The sequence below is a fragment of the Canis lupus genome, chromosome 23 (genome assembly GCF_003254725.2).
Source record: "Canis lupus dingo isolate Sandy chromosome 23, ASM325472v2, whole genome shotgun sequence".
NCBI classification, from domain to species: Eukaryota; Metazoa; Chordata; class Mammalia; order Carnivora; family Canidae; genus Canis; species Canis lupus.
Window position 1 is genome coordinate 35,201,184 of NC_064265.1, and position 17,156 is coordinate 35,218,339.

Here is a 17,156-nt window from a genome sequence, read left to right on the forward strand (position 1 = left end):
CTGTCCAGGCCCAGAGTGGGGGGCACTGAGGGACAACAATGCTGGAGTGGGATCCGGCCCAAGCTCCACCACGGTGGAGGGGAGAGCTGGCTCATACTTGTCATCCCATCCGCAGATCGAAGGCTGACCACCCCTAATATTCCTTGAGCTCCCCGGGGCTGTAACACGGTCAAATGCCCGCATGCCTGCGCAGAAGCACCGGTCTGAATTCGTTATCTGAAGTCTCGGTAGAGGAAGAGAAGGGGAAAAAAATAGATTTCTACAGCCACACAGTATGTTCATTCCTCCCTGATACTCCTAAATCTCTTACGCGTATTTCAATGTAAATGAATTCTGATTATTAAAAATAATAAGGCAATCCACGTAAGTCGCTCCTTACATTTGTACAGAGGTTGGCAGCCTACAGAACATTTCCTCAACCAAGATTTTATCTATTTGGAATAAACTCTTCTGGTTACTGTATTTGTCTGGAAAAATAGAGACGTATGAGTTCAATATAATGAAAACACAGTGCATACACCTAGTACGTCTGCGTAAGAGGTAAAATACAAACTCGGATGGGTGCAAAAATCGAACAAATTCTACGTACACCCACGCCTTGTGAACGAACCACGACTGATAAAGTCTCTTTGATGACGTTAAACAGCCCCAACCGACCAGCGATGACACAGAAAACAAACAATCCCCCGGAAAACAGAGCGGCAGCAACCACAAACGCCCTCCACTCGGGCTGCCCTCAACCCTTATTTATCTGAAAGAGAATAAAACTTTGCTGGAAATCTCTCTCCCGTACCTAGCTGCTGGACAAACTTAGGCGAGGCAGAAATAATAGAAGTCCGTGTTAAAAGAAAGAACAAAAAAATTTATTTGGGAATTGACAAGACGGTAACAACAAACAAACAAACAAAACAACAAAAGTGCTCTAGTTCTTTCTAGAAAATTTGGTCCTCCAAACGACACACTACGAAACAACCAGGTCTAGGGTTTTTCGGGCCAGCCGGCTCCCCGCCACCAGCCCGCCTGGTCCGACTGCTGCCAGGTTTCACATTTCTCCTGCCCAAGGTGGGAGAAGCAAGACGTTTGCAAAACAAAAATCAGAGAGAGGACAAGCCGTCCCCGCAGCGTCCGCCGGGCAGGCAGTGATCTCCCGGCACTCTGGGCTTGCATCGGAAGATCCGGGGAAATTTGGTTTTGATTTGTTTGTTTTTAGACAGATAGAGAGGGGGCAACCCTCCAATTGGTAAAGGAAACCGACTTCTACTGAGCAGATTCTCCTACCTCTCTGAACACAGCTTTTTGAAGGCCCGACAGGAATTCTACTTCAAATCTCCTGGAAGAGATTTTCATGTTTTGCTTTAGCAAACTCCAAGGCCACAATACTTCGCAGGTTTTCCCGGTTAGTTTTTTCTTTTTTCCTTTTTTCCTTAAAAAGACATTTTAAAACGTTATCTAAAGCAGCCCTCCTGATCTTTTGGGCGAAGCCTCGGCCAGCCGCCGCGGGCCTGCAGGCGCCCGGAGCGCCGGGTCGGGGAGCGGAGGACGCGCAGCCCGCCTGGGAGCCGGCGATGAGCTGCAAAGCCCTGCGCAGGCCGCCGCGCCAGCAGCCCGGCTCCCCGCTCGCGCCCGCCCCCCGCCCCACTCGGGGGCCCCCGCCAGCGGCTTCTGAGCCGCTCCCAGAGGCTACGTGGAGCAAACACACGTTCGTCCCTTGCTCGGGCGGCGCGGGTCTCCTCGCCCGCCCGGACCCGCGCTTGCAGCCAGGGATGGCGCGGCAGCCGCCGGGCCGGGGAAGCCGAGCGCGAGCGCACCGACCTGTGTGAGGAGGCCCGGAGGTCCGCACCGCCGACGCCCGGCTGCACCGCGGCCCCGGCGCTTCCCCTCCGCTCTGAACTCTGCCTCGGGGTGTCCAGCCCGGACGCGGGGGCGCCGGGAGGAGACGCGGCCTGCAGAAGGCGCGCGGAGAGGCGAGGCGGCCTGCAGGCCCGGGCGGCGAGGGGGCGGCGAGGGCGGGCAGGCGAGCAACGGGAGAAGCGGTGGAGACAAAAGAGGGGCGAGCGGCGCGGCGGGGAGCCGGCAGGGGCGGAGGGCCCCGGGCGCGGGCTCCGAAGACGGCCCCGGGGCGCGTGGCTGCGGCCGCGGCCGGCGTCGCGCGTCCCTGCATCCTCAGAGTCGGCGTGCGCGGGGCTCTCAGAGGTCGAGGCGCGAGTGCAGCGCGCCGGTCTTGGAGTCGTGGTCCCAGTACGAGCAATGCATCATGGCGAGCTCGGGCTGCCGGGCGCAGGCGAACTGCAGGCCCGGCGCGTTGGCGGGCGCGGGCGCCGGGGGCGCGGCGGCGGCCGGGCTGGCGGGGCTGAGCTGGCCCGGGGGCGGCGCGGCGGCCGCGTGGTGCGGCGGGGCCGGCGGCGGCGCGGCGGCCGCGTGCAGATGGTGCGCGTGCGGGTGCGGGTGCGGGTGCGGGTGCGAGTGGGGGTGCGGCGGCGGCGGCGGGGGCGCGGCGGGCGGGCCCCCCAGGCCGTTGTAGGAGTTCACCACGCCGGGGGGCAGCGCCATGCTCTGCACGCGCGAGTACGGCCCGTACGAGGCGGCCGGGCCCGCCAGCCCCTTGACCACCGCGGCCGCGCCCGGGCTGCCCGGGCCCGCGGCCGCCGCGGCCGCCGCCGCCGCCGCCGCGGCCGCCGCCATCTGGCAGGAGGCGTAGGGCATGGGCGAGGGCGGCTGCGGCAGCGGCCAGGAGTTGTTGAGGAAGCCGGACTGCAGGTACTTGGGCGGCGCCAGGTAGCCGTAGCCGTCGGCGCCCGCGCCCGCCACGCCGCAGCCGCCCGCGGCGCCCCCGGCCGCGAAGAGCCCCTTGCCCGGCTGGAAGTGGGCGGGCGGCGGCCGGAAGGGCCGCTTCATGCGGCGGCGGCGGCGGTAGTTGCCCTTCTCGAACATGTCCTCGCAGGCCGGGTCCAGCGTCCAGTAGTTGCCCTTGCGCTCGCCGCCGCCCTCGCGCGGCACCTTGATGAAGCACTCGTTGAGGCTGAGGTTGTGGCGGATGCTATTTTGCCAGCCCTTCTTGTTCTTCTCGTAGAACGGGAACTTGGCGATGATGTACTGGTAGATGCCGGACAGCGTGAGCCTCTTCTCGGCGCTCTCGCGGATCGCCATGGCGATGAGCGCCACGTACGAGTACGGGGGCTTCTGCGCGGGGTCGGGCTTCTCCGGGGCCGCCCCGGCGCCTCCGCCGCCGCCGCCGCCGCCTCCGCCGCCGCCGCCGCCGCCGCCTCCCTTGCCCGGGCTCGGCGGCGGCGGCGGCGCCTCGGGCTCCTTGGCCGCGCGGCCGGGCTCCGGGGCCAGCAGGGCCCCCGCGGCGTCCTCGGGCTCGGGGTAGCTGGCCATCATGGCAAAGCCGGCGCGCCGCGGCCGGGCAGCCCCTGCCCCGTTCCCGCGGTGCCCGCGCGGCGCAGTCCGGGCGCGCGAGGCGGCGCGCGGCCGAGTCTCAAACTTCTGGGCACCGCGGGCGCCGCCCGTGCTCGCCGGCCGGGCCTCTCGCTGCGCTCCTCTGCTCTCTCCCTTCCCCTCGGGAGCGGCCGGCGGGAGTGGAGCTCAGCCTCTGGCCATGGGGAGTCCGCCCAACAGCGAGGGGCTCCGGCCCCGCCGCCCCTCCCCGCGCAGGCCAGTCCCCGCCTCGGTGGGTTTTCTTCTCGGCGCCCTTCCCCTCCCCCCACCCGCCGGTTTTCCCGAGGCGCGACCCGCGTCTCCGGCGGAGCTGCCTGCCGCGGTCCCCAGTGCGCCGGGAGCCTGGCTCAGTGCTGATTCGTATGGGCTCCGCCGAGTTCCGCTTGCGTCAGGCGCCTTCGCCCCTATAGCGGGGCGGCCAGTCGCGCACGGGCGAGTTCATCTCCAAGTCACTTTCTGTGAACGCCCCGCACGGCCCGGGCCGGCCTGCGCCCCTCCCAGCGGGCCGAGGGGGGCCCGGCCGGCGACCCGGCTCCCGCTCCCGCTCCCGCTCCCGCTCCCGCCCGCGCCTGCGATCCGCGGGGCTCGCTCGGCCGGCCGGGCGGGGAGATGCCGAGGGCCCCCGCGGGGGGCGTCCGCGCTCGGCCAGGGCTCGGGGAGTTCGGGCCCCGGCGGGGAGAGGCGCGCCAAGCCTCCTCGCGGCTTTCAGGTGAAAGAGAAGGACTCGGCGGCTCTGCCCCTTCGCCGCAGTTCCCCGGGGCCGAACTTCTAGCTTGGGGCCGGGGGAGGGGCGGGACGGCGAGGGGGCCGGGCGGCGGCGGGGTGGAGAGAGCTGCGCGGTGGCTTTGGGAAAACCAGCCCAGAAACGCGTGTCACTGAACCGAGCAACCTCGGCCTGGCCTGGCCTGGCCTGGCGTGGGCCTGGCCGTCGTGCTTCCAGAGGGACTGGGCCGGATGGGGCTGGGGAGACGGTCGGGGAAGAAGCGCCCAGGAGCCTGGCCTGAAGCCCTTTGTCCTTCCTTGCTCTGCCTCTGGACGCTGGGACCGGACCTCTCCCCAGAACCCGCCTTGTAACCCTCGCTTGGATGTGTGCTTTAACACCACCAAGTAGACTCTCCCCTAGTCCTGCTCCGACGCGGGCGCGAATGTTGCCCGTGGGGCTTTGGGGGACTTGGTCTGTGTGTGCGCCGTTATCACACACACGTCATGGGGCCGGTCTGTCCGTGAGACACGTGAGATACCAGCTGCCCAGGTGCACATGTGCTGGTGCAAAAACACAGGTATGCACACGTACAAGGTGAGATTTATATTTATGGATAAAACATTTATACTTACTCGTGTAATGGTACATGTGTGTCACCTATCAGTAAGTGTGGTTCTGGGATGTCGCATCTTCTCTCTTTTTCCTCTCTCCTTTCTTCCTTCTTCCCTTTCCCTATTCCGACACAGACTGGGAAGAAAAACAAGAGGCTGGGAGAGGCATTTGTTCAAATCTCTCTCCTGACATTTGTCCTGATCTTTCTCCAGGGCTGAGGGGTGAATGCTCATCTACCTGCAGCAGAAGTCTGAATGGGTCCCAGTCACACCTGCGTGCCAAGAGATTGTCTCAGGGGAAATTAATGCTGACACGAAAGGCAGCTGTGCTTTTTAACAGTTTAACTTAGCCTCAACAAAACGTCTGCCATCATAAAGTGTGAGAGAGACGTCCGGGTGTTTTGAATCCTCATGCCCCAAACTCCTTGGTACTAAGGGGGCCGGGATACTTTGGGGAGGAAGGTGAACTGGATGGATGTCATGCCAGGTTGTGTCCCATGTCTGGATTGGCATGCCTGGAGTGGCCACCCCAAAGCTCATTACTACCACTTCCTCTTGGGCTGCCCAGTCTCAGAGGAAGCCTGAAGAGCCCTTAGTGGCCTATGGGCCCAGCACCCATGGCCACGTTTGTGTGTTGCCTGCTTCCGGCTCAGCTCTCTGATCTACATTGTGAGATTAAAGGAAAGGAGGACAGGGTGATGGGCACTTTTGGAATTCAGCATCGTGCAAATGACTACAGAGAGGTCAGCAGGGCAGTCTGGTCTGAACACTAAAGTGAGAGGGAACAGGGCTCTCCTAAACTCACTTCAGTAAATTCCCTCCCCTCCCCTCCATTTAAGTATATTTTAGGGTAGCTTGATTGTTTCTCCTGCTGCTCCCATTATACACTGGGGTAAGCAGCACCTCTTCAAAACCTCTGTGGCTGTCTCCTGAGCAGGAGTGCAGGTGTTTTTCTTCTTTCTCACCCCCATCCATGCCCAGGCTAGGGGTGGGAGTGATGTGAATTTGGTTTGGGGCTGCTGCAGATTGACCCTAGCGCCCCTCCTCCCCCTCGGTCTGGGCAGGGGGAAGAAAACAGTTGGGTCTGGCCCCAACCTGCGGGTGTGTGTGCTCTCTCCTCTCCTCTTTTTTTCTGACCACCCAGGCTGGCTCTCTGTCTCGCTCTCCCCCTTTGCAGGCATTTCCGCTGCTGGCCTGCAGCAGCCAGGTGTAACAGCATTGTTGTGTGTGTCATCACTTCCCCGAATTCCAAACTCGGCTCCCTTTTCAGCCTTTAAGGAGTGTGTGTGTGTGTGTGTGTGTGTGTGTATGTGTGTGCGTGCACGTGTGGGTAGGAGGTGGGGGTAAAGGAAGGAGTTCCTGTAAAGGGTCTTCTGGGTGGACAGGAGTCCTGCTCCTTTCAGGTATTGCTGTCCAGGAAGCGGTGGGGCGCGCCTTGCCTTACTTCCCAGCCCTCTAGGGCCGGCCGGGGAGGGCCCCGCTTCCTGGCGAGGTCCAGGCCGGCCGACCGTGTCGAGGCTCGTGGGGGGGCATCCTCTCTCCCCGCGGCATTGCGGCGACGCCGGGCCTCTGTCCAGTGACCTCGGGGCGGTGCCCACCTCGCAGGCCCGGGCGGAGCTCCGGGCCTCTCCGTCCGGGTTTCCCGGGGGCCTGCAGCTGCAGCGCGGGAGCCGCCGCCAGTGCCTCCTGCCGGGCTTCCCGCCCGGGCGCCGCCGGCGGGGCGCGGCCCCCCTCCTGCGCCCGCCCCGCGCCCGCGAGGCCCCGACAGCCGGCTCTCGGCTCGGGCTCGGACGCAGGACGCAGGGAGACGCTTCTCTCCGCCCCGGGGGGGATCCTGCATCGGGCCGCCGCCGAAGCGGCCGCGCCTCTGGGGATCCCGGCGGCCGGGGTGGGGGGGAGGTGGGGGGCTCCGGCCAGGTGAGCGGCCCAGCGGCCCGAGGTCGCCGCCGGCTGCTCGAATGAGGCCCCGAGGTGCCCTTTCCCGGCGGGGCCCTGCTACACCCTCCGGCTTCCCGCCGGGCGCGAGCGCAGAGGGACCGAGCCCGCGGCAGCCCTCTCCCTGGGGTGCGCAGCCCTCTCCCTGGGGTGCGGCCTCTGCGGCGCGGCGCGGCGGGAAAGGTGAAGCCCGGCTGCGTGCGCGGGCACATCCCTGCAGCTGCACACCTCAGCTGTCAGCGCTACTCCCGGCTCTTCCTACGCCCCCTGGACTCCAGGTCTCTGCACCCCCGTCACATCCCTCCATCCACTGCTCCCCGGGCCACCCCGTATCTCCTCCCGTTCTCCTTTTCTCCGCTATCCTCACACACTCACCTGTTAGACTAGTTCAGATCCAGCACAGTTTGGTAGAAAACCTGACACTCTGATGCCTGGCCTTTAAGCTTCTTTACACACTTGGGCACTCAGCTATCTCATGACACAGAGTGACCTCTTGGGTCCATGTCTACAAGCCTGACACCAAAAGCCTGTTGCTGCTTTGATATCTTTGGCTCAGGGTTAGGGTGACTGAGCTGCCACCTGGATGTTCCCTTGGTGAAGTTGCTTCTCAGAGTTCTTTGGGAAGCTCAGGTACAGAACATATTCCTGATGCACTTTAACACACACAGGCCACTCACACAGGCTTTGTCTGTGTTTTGTAGCTGAGCTCCCTGCCACGCAGACAGGCTGCAGCCTGAGTGAGTGCTTGGTTCTTCTGCACACACCCACATAGCGCCAGGCCCCAGGCAGGCCCACAGTATTTTGCCTGGTTGAGACTGGCAGAGACACCCAAATCTATGCTTGGGAGAAAGAGTGAGAAAGAATAGAGAAGGAGAGAGAGAGAGGAGAGAGAGAGAGAGAGAGAGAGAGAAGAAGAAGCCATTACCTTCTGGGGAAGAACTCACAGATGAGAGGTGTTTCCAGTTGGTATCTTAGTGAATCCTACACCCCTCACTCTGTGTTTGGCTGGGCTGGGAGGGTTAGACTAGCGTTCTGGGTTCCTCCTTACCTCACTGATGTTGGGCCTCAAGTTCACTAGCATCTCTTTGCCCCAGGGAGTGTGTGCCCTACCCTTTACCTGGCTGACTGCCCGGCAGTTGTAGGCATTTCTTCTGGTTGAGCCTAACTTAGGGAGAAAAGGCAGAGGGGGCGGGTTCCTGGGCAATGTGGGACCTTTCCTCTCCAAAGACTTTTGGGATGCTCCCAGAGACATAATTCTTGGGTGGCAGGATGACCAGCTTCCTTTGGTATCACATGGCCATTACTCCCATGGCCCAAAGCTATTTTTTTCAGCCTTAAACAGTGAGTTCAGGTGCTCACTGCCACTAGGTGCTTTCTGTCCCCTCACCCCCACCCCATGCTTGAGAGCATGATGTGTTGTTGTTTAAAGTTGCCTTGTTGCCTTTCTCCACACCCACACTGCAAGCCTTGATGGGTAGGGACTCTGTCCTCCACTTCTTACTCACTGCTTCCCACCAGGACTGGCTTAATGTGTTTTAATGACATTGGATACCGCCTCCATTCCATAGAGAGAATTGAGAGATGCCACTCTCCTTGTAATGAAGCTGGAATTTCCAAGAAAGGGATTGCAGGTGGGTAAGAGTGGCTGGAGCATGGAGGGCCAGCTCGGGATCTGAGTGTCCTCTGGCATTTGGGGCTATCTGTGATTACAGCTGCACAGCCATGTTGCTGAACCCTGGGCCAGGACACCTTCCTCATGCTGAGGACCTGTGTGAGACATTTACTAAACTTTACTAGAAATAGGGTGGCCTTGGCATCTGTAGCAGCTAGCTTATAAGGTAAGGCCAGTTGTCTGGAGCCCCAGGAAGGCCCATGAGGGGGTGGCTGAAAGTGTACTTCCTTACTCCCTGCTCAAGCTTCTGTCCACAAATGGGCACTGTGTACGGAGCCTCTGTGCAGGAGGGCAGTTTTACATGCCTACCTTTGTTTATTATTTTATTTATTTATTTAAAACATTTTTAGATGCCTATCTTTGATGAAGTCCAGAGGAAGGGGGAGAGAAGGGCCAACTTTTGTGTTTTGCAATACTGGCCTTCTGAAGATTTCCCTCATGCCCAAATTGTGTGTGTGTGTGTGTGTGTGTGTGTGTGTGTGTGTGTGTGTTGCATAACTTGCATATGTAAACACTGCATCTCAAGTATACAGCCTGATGTATTTTTATATACAGTGCACCATGTAACCACAACCCTGATCAAGATATGGAATATTGGAGCACCTGGGAGGGTTCAGACAGTTGAGTGACTCTTGGTTTTGGCTCAGGTTATGATCTCAGTTTGGTGGGATTGAGCCCCCGAGTCCAGCTCTGCACTCGGTGGGGAGTCTGCTTGAGATTCTCTCTCCCTCTGCCCCTCTCCACTGTGCTCTTTCTCTCTCTCTCTAACATAAATCTTTTAAAAAAGATATGAAATGTGAACATTTTTGTCACCACTGATGGTCTCCTTATAATTTTTCCTCTTTAATACCTACTCCCAAGGATAACTGTATTCTGATTTCTATCACCATAGATGGACTTTGCCTGTATATAAATGGACCATACAGCATGTACTCTTTTGTGTCTAGTTTCTTCTGCATAACATATTTTTGATATCCATTCATCTTGTTGCATATGTCAGACATTAGTTTCTCTTTATTGCTGTATAATATTCCAGAATTTGCTTATCTGTTCACCTATTAAGGGACATCTGTGCTATTTCCAGTTTTGAGATATTATAAATAAAGCTGCTGTCAACATTTTCACACATGTCTTTTTCTGAAGGGTGTTTTATTATTCTTGCGTGAATACCTAGGAGAGTAGGCATATGTGTAGTGTTAAAAGATATTGCCAGTGGTTTTCCAAAGTAGAACAAATTACAGCACTGTGCAGACAGACAAACATACTGTTACAGGGCATTTTCCTTATAGATAGCATTCTCCACTGTGTATCTCCAGCTACTATCAACAGCATCACTGTAATAGAATAAAATAGATACCCTTTGTTAAGCACTTATTTTGAGCAAGAAACTTTATATTCATGTTCTCATTTCATTTTTATGACAAATCTAAGGTATTGGTACTATTCTCATTTTATAGATGAAGAAACTGAGGTGCAGAGAAGCTAAATAACTTGCTGAAGGCTCCCAGACAATAAATGGCAGCTGGATTCTGCAGCCCTGAGTTTCACCTCTATTTGCCTATGCAAGGTCAGGAAGTCCTTCCTTCCATCCGACCAAACCTAGCTGTCATTTATGAGATCCATTTCCTATAACTTTTGGTTTTCCCCATATACATTATCACAACCAATCCTGAGATCAATGTACACACACATATGTACACAATCATTGTCTTAGCCACACACACTTACTGTGAAGAAGAAGGGCATGAGGAGGGCCAATTCAGTGAAAAACACAAAGGTTGCCGAGCCTTGGGCTCAGCAACCTGATAGTGTGCCTCTTAGGGAATTTGCAGATGATTGGACCAGGGACAGTTCTGCTTCTGGATGCTATAGAGCAGAATTCGGAACCCATCGTTTTCTGAGAAGGGCATTTGGTCTTCCTCCCAAATGCTGAGCCAAACCCATGACCATGATGCATTAGGGGCATTAGCCTGAGTGTCTCTTCATTGACAGAGTTTGTCCAGGGATGGTCATCTTTTCCTAGAAGGAGATAAAAACCTGGGAATGGGATGCCTGGGTGGCTCAGCGGTTGGGCGTCTGCCTTCGGCTCGGGGCGTGTTCCTGGAGTCCCAGGATCGAGTCCCACTTTGGGCTCCCTGCATGGAGCCTGCTTCTCCCTCTGCTTGTGTCTCTGCCTCTCTCTCTGTGTGTGTCTCCCATAAATAAATAAAATCTTAAAAAAAGAAAAAAGAAAACCTGAGAATGTTGTACCTTGCTTGGGCTTGGGAAAGTGTTGAGTAGGGAGGCAGATTTGTGTGGTCTGAGTGGGGAGAAAGCATCAAGTCTGGAGAACTGCACTTGTGGCAAGAGAACTTGACTGGGCCCTGCAAGCAGTGGTCACTCTGAGGAGAGCCAAAAGCCTTCTTGTGGTCCTAAAAACGTTGTAACCAAGTATCCCAGCCTGAGCGAAAGGGGTGCATTGACCCTGTGGGTGGAGGCAGTATATGGGTACTACACTCTGTGCAGCTGGCTCCTCCTCAGGCCCCTTTTTAGACTAATTGAGGGCTTGCTGGGCTCCGGGTTTGTAATTGGGCGTAATTGTTGACAGGCTGCTGTGGTGGTACAAGCAGGCTTTTGTTGGGGAAATAGTGGTCAGGATTTTGGTGCTTTGAGTGGGAACACTCCAGCATTCTGGTCTGCTCAGTTCCAGGTACTTCTTGGTACCTAGCCTTTTGCTAGGGGGCAACATTTCTGAGGAATGGGGACTGGTACCATGTTTGAACAGGAAGGGGTCCACTCATTTACCGAATGGGAGCTCAGGTCCAGAAACGTACGAGGTCTGCTTTAGGCCATAGAGGTAGATGGAAGGGAGGGCCTGGTACTATAATTGATGCATGCCTCCCCACAGGCTGGGAGGCCCCATGGTGGAATGGTTAACACAGACCTCTGTTCCAATTCTTAGGGTTATCAGCCTGGAAAATTATGAAACCTTGCTGAGTTTTAGAATTTTATCATGCTTTTATTTTTGCTTTTTAAAAAGATTTAATTTATTTGAGAGAGAGCACGAGCAGAAGGAGAGGGAGAAACAGACTGCCTGCTGAGCAGGGAGCCTGACATGGGGCTTGATCTCAGGACCCTGAGACTATAACTTGAGCTGAGGGCAGCCGCTTAACTAACTGAGCCACCCAGGCACCCCGACTTTTATCATTTTTTAAATAGGCAATATATTCACATATATCAAAAAATTAAAAATATTGAAGGCTTACAGTGAAAAGTCTCCCTTCCATCTCAGTCTCCAGGTTACCCATGTCACAGGTAGCCAGTGGCCCTGGTTTTATATATATCCTTCCAGATGTATTTTATGCACATACAAACACATGTACGTGAATTCTCCTGCCCTCCTTCACTTTTTGCATATGGCAGCATCTAATGCTCTATACTTCAGAAATCTTTCCATATCAGTGCATTTTCTTTTTACAGCATTAGACTTTAGAGTATTAGGCTTCTTCCAATCTTTTGCCTTTTTAAAAAAGATTTATTTATTTATTATTTTAGAGAGAGAGCGAGCTCATGAAAGCAGGGAGAGGCTGAGGGGAAGAGGATGAGGGAGAGAGGGGCAGAGAAGCAGACTCCCTGCTGAGCACAGAACCTGATGATGATGATGATGATGATGTGGGACTCAATCCCAGGACTGGGAGATCATGACCTGAGCCAAAACCAAGAGTCAGAGGCTTAACTGATGGAGCCACCCAGGCGCCCCCAATCTTTTGCTTTTATAAAGAATATTGTAATGTATAATCTTGTATATGCCTAAGTTTGTAGGTGTGTGCCTATATCTGTAAAGAAAATTCTAAAGTAAAGAGTTAGGTCAAAGGGTGTCAGAGATGTGAGTATTTGTAACTTTGGGATGTTACCAATTACCCTTCTTATTTATGGAACCACCACTATACACGCCCATAAGTGTATGGGATTCCTGTTTCTCCACAGCCTCACTAACACACATCTTTCTTTCTTTTTTTTAATAATAAATTTGTTTTTTATTGGTGTTCAATTTGCCAACATACAGAATAACACCCAGTGTTCATCCTGTCAAGTGCCCCCCTCAGTGCCCGCCACCCAGTCACCCCTATCCCCCGCCCTCCTCCCCTTCCACCACCCCTAGTTCGTTTCCCAGAGTTAGGAGTCTTCCATGTTCTGTCTCCCTTTCTGATATTTCCTACCCATTTCTTCTCCCTTCGCCTCTATTCCCTTTCACTATTATTTATATTCCCCAAATGAATGAGAACATATAATGTTTGTCCTTCTCCGATTGACTTATTTCACTCAGCATAATACCCTCCAGTTCCATCCACGTCAAAGCAAATGGTGGGTATTTGTCATTTCTAATAGCTGAGTAATATTCCATTGTATACATAGACCACATCTTCTTTATCCACTCATCTTTCGATGGACACCGAGGCTCCTTCCACAGTTTGGCTATTGAACACACATCTTTTTATTTAAGAAATAAATCCTACAGATATAGTTGTGGACCCTCCTGTACCTTTCCTCAACTCCTCCCTGTTCCTCCCTCTCCTGAGGTGATCACCATGGTAAACTTGGTGCTTAATAATCCCATACCTGTTTTTATACTTGTACTGCAAGTGTATCCACTCCTAGGCAATACTTAGTATTGTTCTGTGTTTCATAACTTTATATAAATGGTATCCTGCTGTTGCAGAAAGACACATGCTTGCTTTTTCATTCATCCTTATGTTTGTGAAAAGCTCCTAGTTGATACACAAAGACAAGCTCCATTCCTTTTCACTATGTTGCACCATGTCATTGTGTGCACACACCACTGGATACGTTTCTCTTGAGGGATGGTTGGGTTATTTACTATTCTTTACTGTTACCAGTAGTCCTTCTATGGACCTTCTTATATATGTCTGCTCACGCTCATGCGCTACACTTTACCAAGAAGTAGGACTGCTGGATCAAAGGGCACAGACATCTTCAAACTTTACTAGTTATTGTTAAATAGCTTCTTTGTCAGTAAATCAGAGAGAGTGATGCCTATATCCCAGAAAGTCAGTGTCAGTGAGTGAAATGGTATAGTGGGAGAAAATCTGGGTTTGGATTTCAGCAGGTCTAGACTTAAATTTTGGCTCAATGATTTATCTGGTGTGTGACTTTGGGTCTGTTATTTAGCCTCTCTGTGCTTTGGTTCCCTAGTCTGCAAAACAGTAATGATAGTATGTAGGTAGCAGGGTTCCTGAGAAGACTAAGTAGGATTCAGTGGGAAAAATAACACAGGATCTGGCAAAGAGGAGGCACTAAAAAAAAAAAAAAGTCTCAGCAATTATTATTACTATTTACATATATTTATTTTTTATTAAACTCTATCCCCAATGTGGGGATCAAACTCATGACCCCGAGATCAAGAGTTGCATGCTCCAGGTGCCTGGTGGCTCAGTCAGTTAAGCTTCTGCCTTTGGCTCAGGTCATGATCTCAGGGTCCTGAGATTGAGCCCTGGTTGTGCTCCCTGCCCCATGGGGATCCTGCTTCTCCCTCTCCCTCTGCCACTACCCCCTGCTTGTGCTCTCTCTCTCTGTCAAATAAATAAATCTTTTTTTTTTTTTTTTAAAGAAAGAGTTGCATGCTCTACTGACTGAACCAGCCAGGTGCCCCAATTATGATGATGATGTCTTTCATCTCTTTGTTTTTTTAACCTGTTATTGTGGTAGATTTCATTTAAAAAAAAGATTCTATTTATTTATTCATGAAAGACACACACACACACAGAGGCAGAGACACAGGCAGAGGGAGAAGCAGACTCCACGCAGGGAGCCCAATGTGGGACTCGATCCCGGGACCCCAGCAACACATCCAGAGCTGAAGGCAGGTGCTCAACCACTGAGCCACGCAGGCGTCCCTTGTGGTAGATTTCAGACTTACAAAATAGGAGAGAGGATAGTACAATGAACCCTCATCTGGCTCTACCCATTTCTTCACCCATCCTTGATGAGATTCTTTTGAAGCCAATCCCAGAAATCCCATCCATGACTTCACTCATAAACATATAAGCTTATATGCCTAAAATATAAGCACTTAAAAGAAGCATAGCTACCATACCATCACCATACCTAAAAATTGAGCGGGATTTCTTAGTATATCAAACTCACAGTTAATATTCAAATCTTCTCAATAGTCTCAAAAGGATTTTACTGTTGGTTTGAGTCAGGATCCAAACAAGATCCATACATTACATTTGGTTAATATGTCTCTTAAGTCTCTTTTAATCTATAGGTATCTTTCTTCTCTTTCCTCCTTGCAATATATCTGTTAACAATAGAGGGGCGCTTGTCCTATGGAGTTTCTCACAGCCTGGATTTTGCCGATTGCATCCCTGTGGCATCTTCTAGCATGCTCTCCTGTCCTCTATTTTCAGTGCATCGTAGATCTAGAGGCTTGGTTAGATCAGGTTTGATATTTTGGCAAGAACACTTCACCAGGAGTGTTCTGTAGTTCCATCAGGGGACACTAATGTGTTTTTTTTTTTTTTCTTTTTGGATTTTAACATTCATTGATAACCACTGCCTAGAGCTATTATTCATTAAAGTTTATTAGCAAAATCGTGATATTCCTTTTTTTGGTATATATTTTTTATTGGAGTTCGATTTGCCAACATACAGCATAACACCCAGTGCCCATCCCATCAAGTGCCCCCCTCAGTGCCCGTCACCCAGTCACCCCAACCCTCCACCCCCCTCCTCTTCCACTACCCCTTGTTGAGTTAGGAGTCTCTCATGGTTTGTCACCCTCTCTGATTTTTCCCACCTATTTCCTTTCCCCTTTATTCCCTTTCAGTATTTTTCATATTCCCTGTATGAGTGAAACCGTATAATGTTTGTCCTTCTCCGATTGACTTACTTCACTCAGCATAATACCCTCCAGTTCCATCCACGTCGAAGCAAATGGTGGGTATTTGTCATTTCCAATGGCTGAGGAATATTCCATTGTATACGTAGACCACATCTTCTTTCTCCAGTCATCTTGCAATGGACACTGAGGCTCCTTCCACAGTATGGCTATTGTGGACATTGCTGCTAGAAACATTGGGGTGCAGGTGTCTCGATCTTTCACTGCATCTGTATCTTTGGGGTAAATCCCCAGCAGTGCAATTGCTGGGTGGTAGGGCAGATCTATTTTAACTCTTTGAGGAACCTCCACACAGTTTTCCAAAGTGGCTGCCCCAGTTCACATTCCCACCAACAGTGCTAGAGGGTTCCCCTTTTTCCACATCCTCTCCAACATTTGTTGTTTCCTGTCTTGTTAATTTTCCCCATTCTCACTGGTGTGAGGTGGTATCTCATTGTGGTTTTGATTTGTATTTCCCTGATGGCAAGGGATGTAGAGCATTTTCTCATGTGCTTGTTGGCCATGTGTAGGTCTTCTTTGGAGAAATTTATGTCTTTTGCCCATTTCATGATTGGATTGTCTGTTTCTTTGCTGTTGAGTTTAAAAAGTTCTTTATAGATCTTGGATACTAGCCCTTTATCTGATAGGTTACTTGCAAATATCTTCTCCCATTCTGTAGTTTGTCTTTTAGTTTTGTTGACTGTTTCTTTTGCTGTGCAGAAGCTTTTTATCTTGATGAAGTCCCAGTAGTTCATTTTTTGCTTTTGTTTCCCTTGCCTTCATTGATGTATCTTTTTTTTTTTAAGATTTATTTATTTATGATAGACATAGAGAGAGAGAGAGGCAGAGACACAGGAGGAGGGAGAAGCAGGCCCATGCCAGGAGCCTGATGTGGGACTCGATCCCGGGACTCCAGGATCGCACCCTGGGCCAAAGGCAGACGCTAAACCGCTGAGCCACCCAGGGATCCCCTTCATAGATGTATCTTGCAAGAAGTTGCTGTGGCCAAGTTCAAAAAAGGTGTTGCCTGTGATCTCCTCTAGGATTTTGATAGATTCTTGTCTCACATGTAGATCTTTCATCCATTTTGAGTTTATCTTTGTGTATAGTGTAAGAGAATGGTCTAGTTTCATTCTGCACGTGGCTGTCCAATTTTCCCAGCACCATTTATTGAAGGGACTGTCCTTTTTCCAGTGGATAGTCTTTCCTGCTTTGTCGAATATTAGTTGACCATAGAATTGAGGGCCAATTTCTGGGTTCTCTATTCTGTTGCATTGATCTATGTGTCTGGTTTTGTGCCAGTACCACACTGTCTTGATGACCACAGCTTTGTAGTACAACTTGAAATCTGACATTGTGATGCTCCTGGTTCTGGTTTTCTTTTCTTTTCTTTTTTTCCATATCATTATTTTTAATGTCCAATGTTTATAATATGAGGGCCGGGGCTTTCTCCTCAATTCAAGTTTATAAATTTTCAATTGGCTTGTGAGGCCAATAGGGATACTTCTTCTTGTCTAATTTGGTTTCTGGGAAGACTTCATTCAGGTCCTCAATGGTCATCTGATCAAATGGAATTATGTTCTTCATCTTCTCCAGCTCTTTTTCATATTCTTCAATCCTGGCCTTTGAGAGGGACAACAACTCAGCACAGCTTTTCACATCTTCTTTTTCCTCAGCATCCACCTGGACAGTGTATTTATCTTCTGGCACAGGAATCTTCAGGGCATGAAACTTCTTCTCAAAGTCATCTACCAAGCCAGCCTTTGCCACATTGGCCTTGTAGTAAGCCCAGTCGATAGCAGGTGGTTTCTCAGAAGAGTAGCCAACCTGGAGGTAAGCATCTCATTCCAGGATTTCAGAGAGTTGGCAATGGCCTTCTGGTTTCGGGGTATGATCCCCCCAAAAGCTACCCAGTTA

General features: G+C 52.3%; 1 protein-coding gene across 1 annotated transcript; it reads right to left on the reverse strand.

Annotated features, from left to right (window-relative positions):
- Positions 1–841: 841 nt before the first annotated feature.
- FOXL2 (forkhead box L2) lies at positions 842–4,002 on the reverse strand. Its single transcript, XM_025449066.3, has one exon. The coding sequence runs from the start codon at positions 3,379–3,381 to the stop codon at positions 2,188–2,190; it is 1,194 nt and encodes a 397-aa protein (XP_025304851.3). The 5' UTR covers positions 3,382–4,002; the 3' UTR covers positions 842–2,187.
- Between the last annotated feature and the right edge of the window lie 13,154 nt (positions 4,003–17,156).